This window comes from Gavia stellata, chromosome Z, assembly GCF_030936135.1.
Source record: "Gavia stellata isolate bGavSte3 chromosome Z, bGavSte3.hap2, whole genome shotgun sequence".
NCBI classification, from domain to species: domain Eukaryota; kingdom Metazoa; phylum Chordata; class Aves; order Gaviiformes; family Gaviidae; genus Gavia; species Gavia stellata.
Window position 1 is genome coordinate 65,077,103 of NC_082637.1, and position 15,211 is coordinate 65,092,313.

A 15,211-nucleotide genomic window follows, 5' to 3' on the forward strand; every position below is an offset into this window, starting at 1 on the left:
TCGGAGGTACGGAGGTTGTTCGCGCGGGCGGCCGGAGCGCCCCGCGGCCCCGCCGGGCCGCGGCGGTGGAGGCTGGTTCACCGAGCGCTCTGCTGCCTTGCTGCGTGCCTCCGCGGCGGGCTGCCCCGCACCCCGAGCCCGAGCCGGGCCTGGTGCTTTGCGAGGGGAAAGGGCGGGGGGGAGGAAGAATAAAAGGAAAAACCAAGCAGTCGTGGCTGTGGGGAGCATTTGTAGAGGCGGCCGGGGGTGACGGTCCCCTGCGTGCCCTGGCGGCCGCCGCGGGGCCCTGGGGGCGTTTGCCTGGCGCCGCGCCCGCCGGGGTGGCGGCGCTGCCGCTCTCCTCCGCGCCTCGCTGGGCAAACCCGCCTCTGGAGCGGGGCTACGGGGCAGCGTCCCCGCCGGCTGAACGCGGTGCCGCCGGGCAGCGCCGCCCCGGTAGCGGAACTGGGGCCGCTGCGGGGACCGCTTTGGGCGGTGCATGCCGGGGTGGGGGGAAGGAGTGCCGGGCGGACTGGCCGGAAGCGGGAGGGGGGGACACTTCCTGCGGGCGGACGGCGGGCGCGTGCGAGAGCGATGGCGCGTGAGGGCGGCGGGCTGTTCGCCGGCTTCCGCGTGCTCGGCCGTTTCAGCGGCCACGTCCCGCACATCCTTCGCTACCACGGCCGCCACCGCGAGTTCTACCTGGCCACCGCCGTCGGGCGCAGCGTCCACACCTACAACGTGAGTATGCGGCCGCCGGGCCCCCTCTCCTTTCCCTCGCCTCCTTCTGCGGCCGGGCTGCCTCGCCGCGGGCCGGCGTTGGGCCTTGGGGAGGCCGGGGCTGCGCGGGGCGACCCTCCCGGGCGCAGAGCAGGGCCGGACTGCCGCCTCTTCCCTTCCCGCCTCCCCCCCCCCCCCCCCCCCGGCCTCGCTATCATGAGGTGGGAGAGTGTGAGGAGGGCCGCGGCGCCCGGTAGCAGGCCTCGGCGGCAAGCGGGGCTGGTCGCCGGCGGGTGGCCGGGAGGAAGGGAGGCTGCTGGTTAAACAGGCCAGAACGGGCTTGTTTAGCCGTGTGGGCAGCCCTGGCGGGTTTCTGCGTGCCCTGGCGGGTGTAGCACAGCCCCATCCCTCTGGCAGAGTTGCGCCCAGATGGTGAAGCTTTTCCTTCGTTGCTGGATAAACCAAAGCTCACCTGCAGTTCGGATAGCTGCGGTTTAGTGTTTGAGGGCTACGAGTCTGGGGGGCAATCCATTAGATCCTATTAAAACTTATCCTGTGCGGACACAGATGAGAGTAATTTAGTTCCGCAAGATGGGAGCCTGTGATACTGACTCACTTCTGACTGTAGGATAAAAGCATTTTCAGTGTATAGAAGCAGTAACAAAACAGAACTGAATCGAGTGATTATAGTGAACAGCAGAGTGCAGACAGCATAGGTCTTCCAGTGCCTTTATGGTCATCTTTCAGTGTTCACTCCTGTCAATCTTCTCCACAGACTTTGAACTAAAATAGTAAAGATCATCACTGGGCAAAGATGACTGTAACTGAAGCAAATTCTCTGTGAACAGAGATAAAATAATAACAGTGTGATTGTAGTGGAAATAAAGTAGAAGCAGAGATTATGTGGAAACAAATTTGCCTGAGCTTTGCAAGGTGTCTAAACATGTGCTTAGTTTCCCATGCATTAGGATAAAGTATATCAAGAAGCACAACTTACTGTTGCTGAATGGCTGTCTTTTGGCAAATATACTGTCCCATTCCTTTTGACCTGGTATCTGTGGGTTTTCCTGTAGGTACTGTTGTAAGCTAAGATGAATAATTTTTCTGTCTTGTGAGGCAGGCAAATTCCTTTTCTCATCTGGGTTGGTTCCTAGAGTTTTGAATTTCTGTTTATAGCAAATTCATTGCAACCAATCACTAAAAATGCCTTTTTAACATTTTCATTGCAGGTGAAGAAGCTTGGTATTGTTGCTGTGAGTAAGTATGCACAGATTGTTCATTCCTATTTTTTAACACATCTGATATCTGCACTTGATTCTTAACTCAAAAATGGAAAATTAATTGAATGTGCTAATATTTACACTGAAATGTGTTGAAAGGAGTCTCTGAAATGTCGGATACCAATTTGAAAATAAGATTGCTGTTGCAACTGTAACTTCGTTCTCTTAGGGATATACCTTGTGAACCTCCTATTCTTGTCACTTGTTCTTCCAAGAACACCCCTAGGCCTTAAGGAGTGAGCAGTGAATAAAACTGTTAATTCCAGGTCCCTTTTTTTTGTGGTTTTTGTGGTTATAGAAGGCTGTGTTATAGGAGGAAAATAATTACGGGAACAGAATAGGTGTGGATGGAACTAAAAGTCTTCAGGAAGTGTTAAAAATTGGCTGGACTGCTGGATACAAAGGATATGAATTGCTGGCTTTACACCCAGTTGGCAGTTGGTAACAAAGCATAGCACCCTAGGTGTCAACAACAGGGCCTGTGTTGTTCAGTGCCTTCACCACCAGCCTGGGTGATGAGGCGGCATGCACTCTTAGTAAAAATTTGCAGATGATACTATGTTAGGAGGAGTAACTGACACCCAGAATAGCAGAGCTTCAGTCCAGGGAGGTGTTGCAAAACGCTAGGCCTAGGCCAACAGAAGCCTTGCCAAGTTCAGCGAGGGCAAGTACAGAATCCTGCACCTGGGACAGAACAAGCTGGGAACTGACTGACTGCGTGGCATCCTGCTGAAAAGGAGCTGGGGCTGTGCTGGTGCCAGGTTGAATGTGGACCAACAATGCAGTAACTGTGAATAAGGCAAGCGTGTACTGAGCTACATTAGGAACGTGGCCAGCAGATCAGGGAAAGCTGTTATTCTCCTGTACTTGGTGCTGGTGAGGCCATACCTGGACTGCGATATGCAGTTAGTGTGGTTCTCCCCCTCCCACCGTTCCTCTTTCTCTTTCAGGAGGGGGTGCTGAGGAACTGGGGAGTGTCAGGGGCCTACAGGACACAGGATGAGACTAGACATTGAAATAATTGCATTTGTTTAGTCTTGCAAAGGGAAAGATACGGGGCGACCTAGAGGCAGCCTGTTACCCGAAGGGCAGTTAAAAAGATGGCAGAGCTGAACTTGTGGTAATGGTAGACAAAGTAACAAGGGGCAAAAGCCAGAGATTGCAGCTTGAGAGGGTCACAGTGGAGGTTAGGAGAAATGGCCCTGACTAAGAGGGAACTGTAGTACAGGGTAGACCTTGAGCGATCTCCTTCCCCAGAAGTTTTCAAGACTCAGCTGAGCATAGCTGCAGCTAACCTGATCTAGTACTGGTGATAATCCAGCATTGGGAGGAGTTGGGTGGGAGGTTGAACTAGATGATTTCCAAAGGTCCCTTCCAACCGACGTTTAGATGATTCAGTGAGATGCACGCTGTCTGGAAAAGTAGGTTTTTTACTTCTGTGTACCACAAAGTTTTTACACAGACCTCATAAAGCAAAATATTTTTCATTAACAGAGCACCTATAAATTTGAGAATAAATAACTGTCACACAACCAGGACTAGATTTAGAAGATCAGCAGTGAATAGTTGCAGCTGCAAACACGTTAATGTAACTTCCATTTTCAGCTTACAAACTCAGAAAAACATTGCATATTCTGTCAAATCCTTTTCAGTGGGCTACATCTTACAGACATAATCATTTAAGCTTTTTGAGAAATCGAGACGTTTACATACAAAATTGTGATTGAAAAAATAAGCAATGTGCCTCTCTGTGCAGTGTTGTTGGTTTATTGGTGTTATGTGGTTGGTGCTCTGAACTTTTTAATTGTTGTTTGCCTAAAACTGTTCTGGCCTAAGCAGACTTGCATACAGCTGATGTGGAGTACCAGGTATCTGTAATCTGATTGTAGGCCTAAGTCACTTTAGAGGCGCTATGGGAAGATGTCTAACGTGTTTAAACAAATGAAACCTCTTACAAAGTGCAACCTTTTTCATTTTCTTAGTTTAGTTCTTCCCATTGAAGCTGTGCTGCAGTACAGCGAAGGGTACGTGATTCTTTGTGTCTGATAATAATTCATAATACAAAGTAACAGTGTGGGGAAGGCTACTGTGTGATCATGCAAGTTTGTATCATAGGCGCACTCCCACGGTGACTGGTTTTTGATCTGGTGTTTCTGTGTACAATCATTATGGCTGTGATTTGCATTTTTATATTTCCCTAGATTGAGAGTATTTTTCCCTAGAGTATTTTTTTAAGTTTTCTACCATTTGGGACCACATCAGCAGCTTCTCAGCGTGGTCTGGAGCTTTGACTCTAGCATTTGAACTAGTGAAGTAGCAGATCACAACAGTAGATACTTTTTCTGAACCAGTCACAAAGTGGGGAGAGAGACGGATTCTCAGAGCAGTAAATTCCCAGTGTCTTTAGCTGTAATCAGGAAACGGGTGTAGGAGTGGGTCACTAGCTTCCAGGTTTGCAGAGTGGCTTAACCTAATAGGCATTGCTAACGCTGAGACTTTGATTTATCATCTGTGTTTCCAGTCTAGTGGGCTATGGGGCTCTGACAATCCACAGAAGTGTTACGTTGGGATAACTTCTTTACAAGCCCTCATGAAGCTAACATGTACCTTTACTTACAGTGATAATTCAGTAATCTTATTAAATATTCTTCAGAAGAACCACGTTGTGATCTATCAGTCTGATGTTATTTACGTTGCTGTTACCGGTGTGATGTTATTTATGGTAATATTTGCATTCATCTGAAATGTGTGCATTTCTCTAAGAAATTGAACAGAATGTCCAACAGGAGAGTGTTCCTTGTGGGTGACTATGCTAAATAAATCCATTGTTGGGCTTTCTCTTTTGTTATGAACCTGAAACTTGCTGAACTTTTTTTCTGTTTAACAGGTAATGCTTTGCCACAAGACATTACATGTTTGGCAGCAGACCGCATGTTGATATTTGCTTCATATGACAATATTCTCCATGCTTTTGCCAGGAACAAAGAGGTTTTTATTAGTTTACTTATTGCTTAGTAGTACAAAACAGTTGTGTAGTGTTTGTGTTTTCAAGATGGTTAATTTTCTACAAACGTCTGTTTCTGTAGAAGTTTAGTACCTTCAATTATGGGGAGACAGAAACTGTAGAATGAGGAATAAAAAGCTTTAGAATAGGAGAATGTATGAGCAAATTCTGTAATGGCTGACCTGTGTTTTATGTATTAATTATAATAATTAAGTAATTACTTAAAGATAAAAATAAATTGTTAATAATTAAATGAATTAAAATTAAACTACATAATTAAAGATATTTCGTTAAAATACTTTTGCCAACAGTTTTAAATATCAGAGAAAATGATGTATCTTCCACTTAAAGTTGTGTGCCTTTCCATGTATTTTATTCAAACTTGTTGCTAACTTGTGTTAGCTGTCCTCAAGTATTATCTTAACGTGATATGCTACCTGAACAGCTTATATTGAAAACATTTCTATTTTGAAATCGTAGGTGGTTCATACCTATGAAGGTCACAAGGCAAGGATACACCTTCTGCAGCCTTTTGGTGATCATGTCATCTCTGTGGATGTTGATAATGTTCTTATTGTTTGGAATATACAGTCAGAAGGTGAGATACACTTTATTTTTGTTACTACTTTATAGATAGCATTGCTAAATATTTAGTAGTTTTTAAAAAAGTTTCTTTTTAAATGCACATATTCAGAAGTAGTTTATTCTTAAAAAAGAAAAAAAATCCTTAAATGATAGTGCTACTCAAACGGTCATCTGAAGTCCTAATCCTGCAAAAACTTTTCATAAATGAATCCGGCACCACGTGCAGAGAGACCCAGTAAGGTTCCATATAGGTGTGAAGAGATACGCTTATATGGAAATTGCATTTTAGTGTTCCGTTTCCTGGTAAAGACTGTGGTACAGCTGCTTTGGCACTATCTCTGAAATCCTGTAGTTCCTTGACATTTACCAGTCTGGGTAAGACTAAATTCTTACAAATAATCTTTTGATTGTGGCAGCATCTTCTCATGCCATTGTAAAGTGCCTTCCAAAATCCTGCTTCAGTGCCCTGATTTTTTTTCTTTAGAAAGCATTCTCATTGGTGTGACCAATGTCATTCCCTGGATGCTGGGTCTCAAAAGTGGCTGCAGACAGGCTTTGGAGATTTGAATTTGCTATAACAAACAAAAGGCACGCTAATCAGATGAGGTGTTTTGCTCAGGCAAGAGCAGGAATCCTTCAGAAAGATACAAATCACTACAGTTTTGCCAGCATTGTTGTGCTAGGTAGGCTTATAGGGAAAAAAAACGTACCTTCAAGCCAACAGATGTTATAACGTAAACAAGTTTAGCCTGTCCTGTTACGCATTAGCTAATCCTTTAATGCAAGAAATACCAGTTATGGGATTGGTACAGAGTAAACATCAGTTCTGCCTTTACATTTGCCAAGGGATGACAAGCCTGCGGATTGGTAGGGGTAGCCACACTAACATTGTTTCTTACTTTTTTGCAGAGGAGTATCTTCAAGTGGATTTTGATAAGGCCACTTTTGCAGTTTCTGCAGTTCTGCATCCTAGCACCTATTTGAATAAAATTCTCCTTGGGAGTGAACAAGGGAGCTTGCAGCTATGGAATATAAGATCCAAGTAAGATTCTTAATGACTTGGGTATACTTCATGCTTCGATAGTTTCACATGCAACAAATAATACTTTTAAGTACAGTAGGTTTTGAACATGGTATCTTTTACTGAGTCCTTTGGCACAAGTTTTCAGTTGGTCTATCTCCAGGAGCAAAGAATGCTGCTGCTCCCTGAATGCTGATGCCTTTCAAGTTGTGTGTTGTTTGCTCTGCCTGCATAATGTCAGGGATTGTTCAGGAATTTTTTTTTTTTAATTAGATCTTTTTTTTTCTATTTCTTGGAATCATATAGCTTTCCCATGAAAATAATTAAAATAATAGTAAATGCATGTTCGGGCGTTCTGCTTTCCTTCTTCCAAGCATAATTGTTTGGCTGTTGTGGGTCCAAGGAAGTTCTGACAGGTAGTGTGGAGGTATTTAATAACATTTGATCCTTAAACTCAAATACAAGATGTGTAGACATGTAGTTGTCTCTGAGCATGTCCTGGTAGAGCAGTATTTCATGCCTACCATGATCAGCTCCTTTTCTAGCTCATGAAAGTTACAGCTGTAGTCAACTTCCCTGCATGTTAATGTACATACTGCAAATAAGTGTTATCTCAGCCTGGGTAGTTCAGTGTTTTATTTTCATAACTACTGTATACTTTCCATTCTATCACTGCTAATTTTTTTGTTTCATATTCTGATGTTTTGGAGATGCCGTATATGCTATATAAGTCGGGAAATAGGAGTAACCTAAAAATACAGAAAAGTAAATGTCTCTGTACTTAAAGTACTTTTGTGTCTCTTCAATGCCTGTCACAGCATCTGAGATGCAATACATCCTAGATGACAGAAAATATTCCTTAGATGGCTTAGTTTGTCTTTTAATTCTGTAAAAACTTATGGGACTGTTACTGCTCTTTTAGCAATGTTGCTGGGTTAAGCAATTTGTAGTTGGAGTGTTTGTTCCCTACATAGATTATTTTGTGGATAGGTATGGGCACAATTAGACAAAAAAATAAATTGCAAGAACTGAGCGGAAAGTTTTATGGTCTCTGGCAAGAAAGGAAAGTGAGAGGTGGTAAGACATAGCTGCTAGCAGACTTTTAAGAATGACAACCTATATCTGTGGTGATGGAATAGTTTTTTAATTATGTCTGTTCTTAAATATTATCTTCATAATTTCATCCTTAATAAGTACTGGATGACTGCCTTGTTAGTGAACAGTCCTGCTTCACATTTTGGCTGTTACCATTTCTGAATGAAACAAGATGGGGTGTGCTTGTAATACGTGTTAGTGTCTTTATTTAGGGAAGTTACTCTGCAAATGAAGGATTTGTTTTTATTAGAAGTTGGACAAAGACTGGCTTTTTATGTTGATGTGAAGAATTCTGAAGAGGTGTGTTCAGAGCAGAAACACGTGGGGAGCAACTGGCATAGAAGGGGTCTTCCTCCCTATTCATGTTATGTAATTATGTCACCTTTGAGGTGTTCGTGCATGACACTAAACTTTTCAATAAAAATTAACAGTAAGTTTTATTCTTAACCTTACTTATTAGTGTCACAGGGTTTTTTTCCTTTTAACTGATTTGTAAGGACAGAAAGCTGACGTACTTTTCTGTGTAACTGCATATAAAGCATCCATTTTGTTGTGGAAAATACCCAAGGGTTAATTGAGTTATGTTTTTTGTTTGTTTGTTTTCCAGTAAACTCTTATACTCGTTTCCAGGATGGCACTTAGCGGTCACAACTCTTGAACAAGTTAGTATTTTTGGTATTTTTGTTTGGGTTTTTTTTTTAATCTATTTTCTCACATAACTGGTCAGGAATAGTAGGCAAAATACTGTTGTTTAAAGTTACAGCAATAAAGATGACTCATGTTCGCTCAGGTAATTTTAATAATGCTCTCTTGAGCATTTTATACACTGAAGAGAGGTAGATTTGGAAGGCTTATTATCTGCCTTTCCTCTAGTCCTAGTTCTCTTGCATTTAGCATCTTAGCTATTTTGTGTTAATCATGTTTGTAGTCTTTATTCACTGAATGATGTAATGAATTCACAGAAACAGTTTGTTTGCAAGATGCATGTGTATCGTGTAACTTCTGTTACACTCGTTGCTTTTTGCTAAATTTATTTTACTTTGGAGGTTAATAAAATGTAGATTTTGCGGATTCAATAAAAGATACTGTATTTGCTGTACTTTTTTAGGTATAAAAATTAATTAAAACTTTTTGGTAGCATTGATGACAGCTTTGAAATGGTCTGCAGTTGTCCTGGATAAAACTTGTAAATATGGGAGTGTGTGGCAAGGTGTATAATGGTCTACCAGAACTACTGAAAACTTAAAATGAGGTGTTTTTCAAAGGAGTTCCAGCTTCTGGAAGAAGAATTATTTCATCCAGTGGAGACTTAAGTGCAAAATCCTGCATCTCTCTTTTTTTGTTCAGATTTCTCAGATGTTCAGTTGCACGTTAAAGTAATATAGATAGATGATCTCATGCTAGATGCCTTATTTGTTTCTTTACTATTTGTCCTCGACTTAGATATATTGTCTTGTTTGTCTTGGTATTAGTAGTGTAGCAACAAACTTTTCCTTTTTCATTTCAGTTGCTGTTCAATTTTTCTTGCAGGCTCCAGCAGTGGATGTTGTTGCAGTTGGTCTTGCATCTGGTCATATCATTATACATAATATTAAGTTTGATGAAACTCTGATGAAATTTCAACAAGACTGGGGCCCCATCACAGCAATATCTTTTCGTACAGGTAAGTCTTAGCATTTTTAGTGAAAATATGTATAAAATCACTAAAACTAAGTGGAAGGTGGGAAAATATGTTTTGATAAAGCATTTCAGAATCAAAATTTGGGTCAAGAGTTTTTGTTTTCAAAGGCTGCAGATAATCTAGATCATGCTGGCTGTTTTATAGCATTTTCTTGTGTACTGACTCAGTGCACAAGAACTGTGACATACAGGACTCCTTTTCAAAGAAAAGTAAGACAGTTTATGTTTACAGTGTGCCAAGAGCTTACACAGTTATGGGAGTTAGTGCAGAGTAATCAGTACACTGTAAGTTAGTACTCAAACCTACTTCCCAGTAGTGTCTTTCCCCCTCTGAAACAAAGTCAGAATGTTAATAGTTGGGTGACTACTGATTGGATGTTACTGGGGAACACTGTTTATAGTCACAGCTTTTTGTTCTTTTGTCTAACAGGCATGTACTAATTACTAAAGCTATTTATTTTAATGTTGGTCCTGCCTACAGAGCTGTTGATACTGAATCTAATCTCTCATTTGAATACACAAACTTGCAAATCTTAACAGAATATAGATTGATGCAGACCTTGTTGAAGAAGAATGCTACTGGAGAGACTTGTGGAAAGACTTGTGAGAAATTGAAAGAGTGCCTTTTTGTGTCAGCCATTTATCAAAATGTTAATAAAGTTAAATAACTTCCATTGCCTGCCTGAATGTGTGGCTTTCAGACTTTCTGTAATCTCCCTCTCTTCCTGACTTTATAGTTAGGAAACTCAGTGTAAATATAACCTGGTTGTTTTGAACTCATGTACTCATTTTAGTCTTTTAGTAAAGTGCTCTTCATTTAAATGAAAATGAACTTGGCAAATTCCCATATCTGTGAAGCTTTACTGAAAAAGAAAACCCTAGGCCTCTCTGGTTTAGTTACCTATGATGTGTGTAATTGCAAATTGGAAACTGGCTTTTTCTTTTGTTGGAGCAAAAAGATTAGTTACAAATTATGCAGGGTATTTGGTGGAATTTTATCTTGATATGATAAGCTTTAAAACTTACTTGGCTATTTGTAATGTTTTTGGAAGTTAGTATGATATGTTTATCTCCTTAATATTAGACAGGATAGAGCAAGTAGAATGAAATTAGAAATTCTGTGAATTGAAGTTTTAATTACTGCTTCGAATGATTGAATAAACATGTAATCAACTTCTGGAATTTATTTTTGCAAGATGTTGAGCCAAAAAAGAGGATTCAAAAAAAGGCCTCATAACATCTAGAATGGTGATACAGTAGCTCTCACATCCTGAAGTGTGAAGGCTACTAAGTTTGGGGAAGAATCTGGGGTATAGAGTAACTTTTGAAAATGGTACAGGTACAATAACTCTTGTGCTTTCAAGCAAAACCTCTAGCATCGGCTGCTGGATTTGGATATATTTGTTGTTATCTGATATGAAAAAAATCCTGTTTTTATTATCAGTGAACTTTGTTTCTTTTCTGTTTGAAATACTAGAATATTTCAGTTAGAACATCTTGTTTTTAGAAGCAGCTTGAGAATTTTTTTTCTTGTGATTATAGCCTTTTCTTGCATCAGTTTTAAGGTGTGAGAAGTCAATAATGATGAGCTGAATGTCAATAAGCAAACCTCTTGAACTTTTTTCTTTTTTGAGCAGATGGACACCCAGTAATGGCAGCTGGTAGCCCAATTGGACACATTGCTTTGTGGGATCTAGAAGAGAAGAAACTAATGTGTCAGATGCAAGATGCCCATTCTACAGCAATAGCTGGTATGTCGTTTGTCCCTGGAGAGCCACTTCTTATTACTAATGGTGCTGATAACGCTATACGGGTAAGTTACAATAGCTGCTGCTATCTGCTGTTACAGTTTTTTTTCTCTTGTAGTCCTCCAAAGTGTGTTTAGTTTGGATTGAAGTAGCACTTCTCAAATGAAACAAATACAACAAAACTCAAATTACTGAAGTTGCTGGCTCTCAGTTGATCTGTACTGAGGCAGTTTAAGGATTTGCTACCATGATGTCATTGCTTTACTTCTTGCTTCATGATAGCCTTGAAGAACAAAGCTTTGGATCCACTTTTCCAGAACCACACTTTATATCCTGGTGCACTTTCTTAAATCTTGATCTATTTTTACAATGTTCTGGGTCATGTGCAGCTGCTGTTGATAAAAGTCCCTTGTGCTGCCTGTCCTCTGATGCCATTAGCCTTTGGTGGAGGGGCAGAATGAAGAGTGGGAAATAATCATCTGCTGTAGTGGAAACTTCCAGAGTTTTAGGATCAAGGATGAAGGCCAATGTGTAAAGTTTGCTGCGCCAGCTCCCAGCTAAGCCTGTTCCACTGCCAAGAGATGTAATTATTGGCAGGGCAGTGTTTATCAGCTTTCTTTTTCTGCTTTTTTTGGGTTTCCAGGTGTGGATTTTTGATGGACCTGGTGGTACAGGACGTGTATTGAGAAGCCGAATGGGACATAGTGCACCACCAACAAAAATCAGATACCATGGGCAAAATGGAGAGCAAATTCTTAGTGCAGGTATGCATTCTCATTCTTCAGTCTGTTTTCCTGCAGCGGCAAAGAAAACATGCAGAGCTAAGTGTCTTTGTTTTAATAAAACAATAGATTATATTTCATGTGTTATGTATGTGTATTTATGAAACATAATAAGTGATGAGTGTAGACAGTATCATTTATTACTGTATGAAACTGTTTCATGGTTTCCCTAGAGGAACATTTTTCAGTGGGTAGGCTGAAAAGTAGTTGCAAGCAGAAAAGCTTAGGAGCTGCTTTTGTCATCTGTATTTATAAGTTTGGTGAATAAAATTTGTTGCATTGTCTCCTTAGGAACTATTAGCTGGTCAAAATGAAAACACATAACAGCTAGGGAAATTCTGTTATGATGGGGAAAAATAAGTAGCATAATGCATTTGGTAACTTAGAAGAGCCCTCCACTTTTCCCACTAGTTTGAGCCAGCTGTGTGGGTTGCAATGTGTTTGTAATCTGTTACAGCTCAATTGTGTCTGTAATACATATTCCCATGGTCACTTGTTACCAAGATACTAATCTACAAGTGTAAAAATGCGTGACTACCCTTCCTTATAAACTAGCATATTTAAAAATCTATAAATAGGTCCCTTAGGAAATTAAGTACTCGATCAGACTGTTTTGTGGCCCAGAACACTTCAGTAATGGAATAATAGAGAATCTTCACTTAATCTTTAATTACTCTGAAGTAATGAAATTGTCTACATGGGCAATGTTTGAAAACATTACACTACATTTTGATGGACGTTACAGCTAATACGGCACGGTAACTTGGATTCAAGTAACTAGTTTCTTCACAGTAATTCAGCTCACACCAGATGAACTACAGTAATAATCAAGAGTTGCTTAACAAATCCTCACATTTGCTTTTGCAGTTTACTACTTTAACTGTACTGAAACATATGGAGAGGGCACAGAGGCAACCCCTAAAGTGAAAAGGGTCTCAAGCTTTGAGAGCTGATGTATCTGTAGCGTAAGGAGACTGACTCTCTACATTTATTTCTGAACCAGTGGTAGAACTTTGTGCAACAGAAATGAGGTAGCAATGCTGTGGGGTGCCTTTGAAGTGCTACTGGTTTCCTTAGAACAGGCATCTCCACAAATTAACTTTATAAAATTTCACCCATGTCACTGGCTTTCATCCTGCTTAACGTTTCTTCCAGTTCCCAGTATATACATTCTGCCTTACTTCTGTATCATCGCAGCAAGGAAAGGTTGCTTGCATACTATAATTGTTCCATTGTCTTTCAGATTCTTTAAGTTCACTTTGACTAATTTTCTGTTTCCTTACTTGTTTGGCCTAGTAAAAATGTTCTGTGATTCTTCTGACTTTTAAAAATCATCTTAGTGCCTTTAGTTTTACATACGTTGTACAGTTTCATTTTCTGTTAGTTTCTGGTTCTGCCTTGTCCATGTCTCCCCCACAAGGTGGACCTGTTTGCTAGTTTCAAATTTGAGCCTCTTGTCCCTCTGTTAAACTAAATTAAATTCCTAACAGTTCTGTGAACATTGGTTGCTGGGTAGAGGAGGGAAGTCCCATTAGTGTCCTGGTTTACAGGAAAGATCGGCAACTCAGCTTTTACCTTTTTTGTTTGGGTTAGCTTACTGGCTAACCTAGATGTAGTTCTTAACCAGCCACAGTATGTGTTGGTTAGACAAAGGGTGAAGAAAGGAATATTGTAGTTGGTGAAGGAGTATATGGGGTTATGGGAAAGCTTTGGAAGCATTATGGAGGTATTTGAAGGATGTAACAATTTAAGGTTTTAATCATAGAAAGCTGGAATCAGCTAGATATTGTGATGGAGAAGGGAGGGGGGACAGAGTAATTGAACATGGAGAAGATGTCCGTAAAAGACGTGTCATTCTGATCATGTGGGGGGCGCAGTAATAGGAATGGGATATAGGTCATAGAAAATTAGGTTCCATTAGTTCCGCTGCTTATAGTATATCTGTATTTTTTCTTGGACCAGTATTTTTAGTAAATACTTTATTATGGAGTTTGAGGTTTCTTAGTGATTATCTTTTTGCTTTTCTTGCTCAGATAGCTTATGACTAAACAGAAAGTTGATTTTTTGCCCCTCACTGCTCTCTGCTAATGTTTTGTCAGGTCAAGATGGAACATTGCAGTCTTTTTCAACAGTGCATGAAAAATTCAATAAAAGTTTAGGACGTGGTAAGTATTTCAGTGAAAGTACAAATATCAGTGAAAAAAGCCCTGGCAAGTATTTATGTAAACAGGAGCTAAAACGTTAAGTAGGCCTTATTTTCACTTTAACTGTTGTATAAAAGCTGTTCACCTCAATTGTTCTGTAAACTCAGTCCTTCCTGATGTATATGAAGTGTACTGTCAGATTTGCTTTTACTTAAGAAAAGTAATTTCTGTAGCCTGGCAGTGTATGTTATTTCACTGTGGAAAACATTGGGCATGATTTTTGTATGAAATGTGTAAAGCGGTAGCTGATATGTGTAATTACAACTTTTTACCCCATTCCCCTTCTATTCAATTGACTAAATTATTAGTTAATTCATATTTCTTGACTTTAGTTCCTTTGATTTAATGTAGAGTTTAATTTAAAAAACACGTCTTCCACACAGTGCCCTGGTTAAGGGACACTTTCTTGTACAGTTCAGAGAGCAAGGCTCAGAAAGACTAAAGTAATTCTTATTTTTAAATATCTGTGTCTGTATATTGATATATTTATATTTAGATGGATTTGAATAGACAGATGTAGATTAATTGATTATATATATCCTTTGGGCATAAATTTGAAATTCCTGACTCTTTGGTTATTGAAAGGGCTGGGTGTTATATATTGCTTTATATAGTCATGTCTCTATGACCATGGTTGTAGTTGTGACCTCTGCCTCAGGATGTCAGCACAAGATCCTGGAACAAATGGGTTGAGTGGTACATCTGTGAATGTAGTAGGCTAGTGATTTGCTCAGCATCACATGAATTTTGACAGGAACTCTATTTTAGCTCGTCAAGTCCTAGGTAACAGCAATGCTGTGTTAATGTAAGCCAAATTTTTTCTAAGCTTAATAGAAACTTTACATTTAGTAAACAGTCCTTTTTAAACCATTATTCTCAGATCTAGTCATGAGATTGAGACATTTAATTTTTTTTTTAAGGGTCAATTAACAAAAAGAAATCGAAAAAGAAAGGTCTTAAGCTTGATACGATGGCACTTCCACCAATTACAGTCTTTGCTTCAGGTAAGTAGTCTTCAAGATACATTACAGAGTTCGTCATGTCTTCATTTTGTCTTTTAACCCTCAAGACACTACTGTTTTGAAAGCCCATGCTGTATCAAGATGAGATTAT

At 40.2% G+C, this 15,211-nt stretch overlaps 1 protein-coding gene across 1 annotated transcript in view; it reads left to right on the forward strand.

Annotated features, from left to right (window-relative positions):
- The first annotated feature begins 573 nt into the window (after positions 1-573).
- The window catches only part of WDR36 (WD repeat domain 36), a 32,841-nt gene continuing 18,203 nt past the window's right edge, over positions 574-15,211 (forward strand). Inside the window, exons 1-11 of the mRNA XM_059833598.1 lie at positions 574-720; positions 1,929-1,956; positions 4,867-4,967; positions 5,464-5,581; positions 6,478-6,610; positions 8,292-8,346; positions 9,215-9,347; positions 11,002-11,177; positions 11,756-11,876; positions 13,994-14,059; positions 15,019-15,102. Coding sequence (XP_059689581.1) covers positions 574-720; positions 1,929-1,956; positions 4,867-4,967; positions 5,464-5,581; positions 6,478-6,610; positions 8,292-8,346; positions 9,215-9,347; positions 11,002-11,177; positions 11,756-11,876; positions 13,994-14,059; positions 15,019-15,102 — 1,162 coding nt within the window. The remainder of the gene's footprint in view (positions 721-1,928; positions 1,957-4,866; positions 4,968-5,463; positions 5,582-6,477; positions 6,611-8,291; positions 8,347-9,214; positions 9,348-11,001; positions 11,178-11,755; positions 11,877-13,993; positions 14,060-15,018; positions 15,103-15,211) is intronic.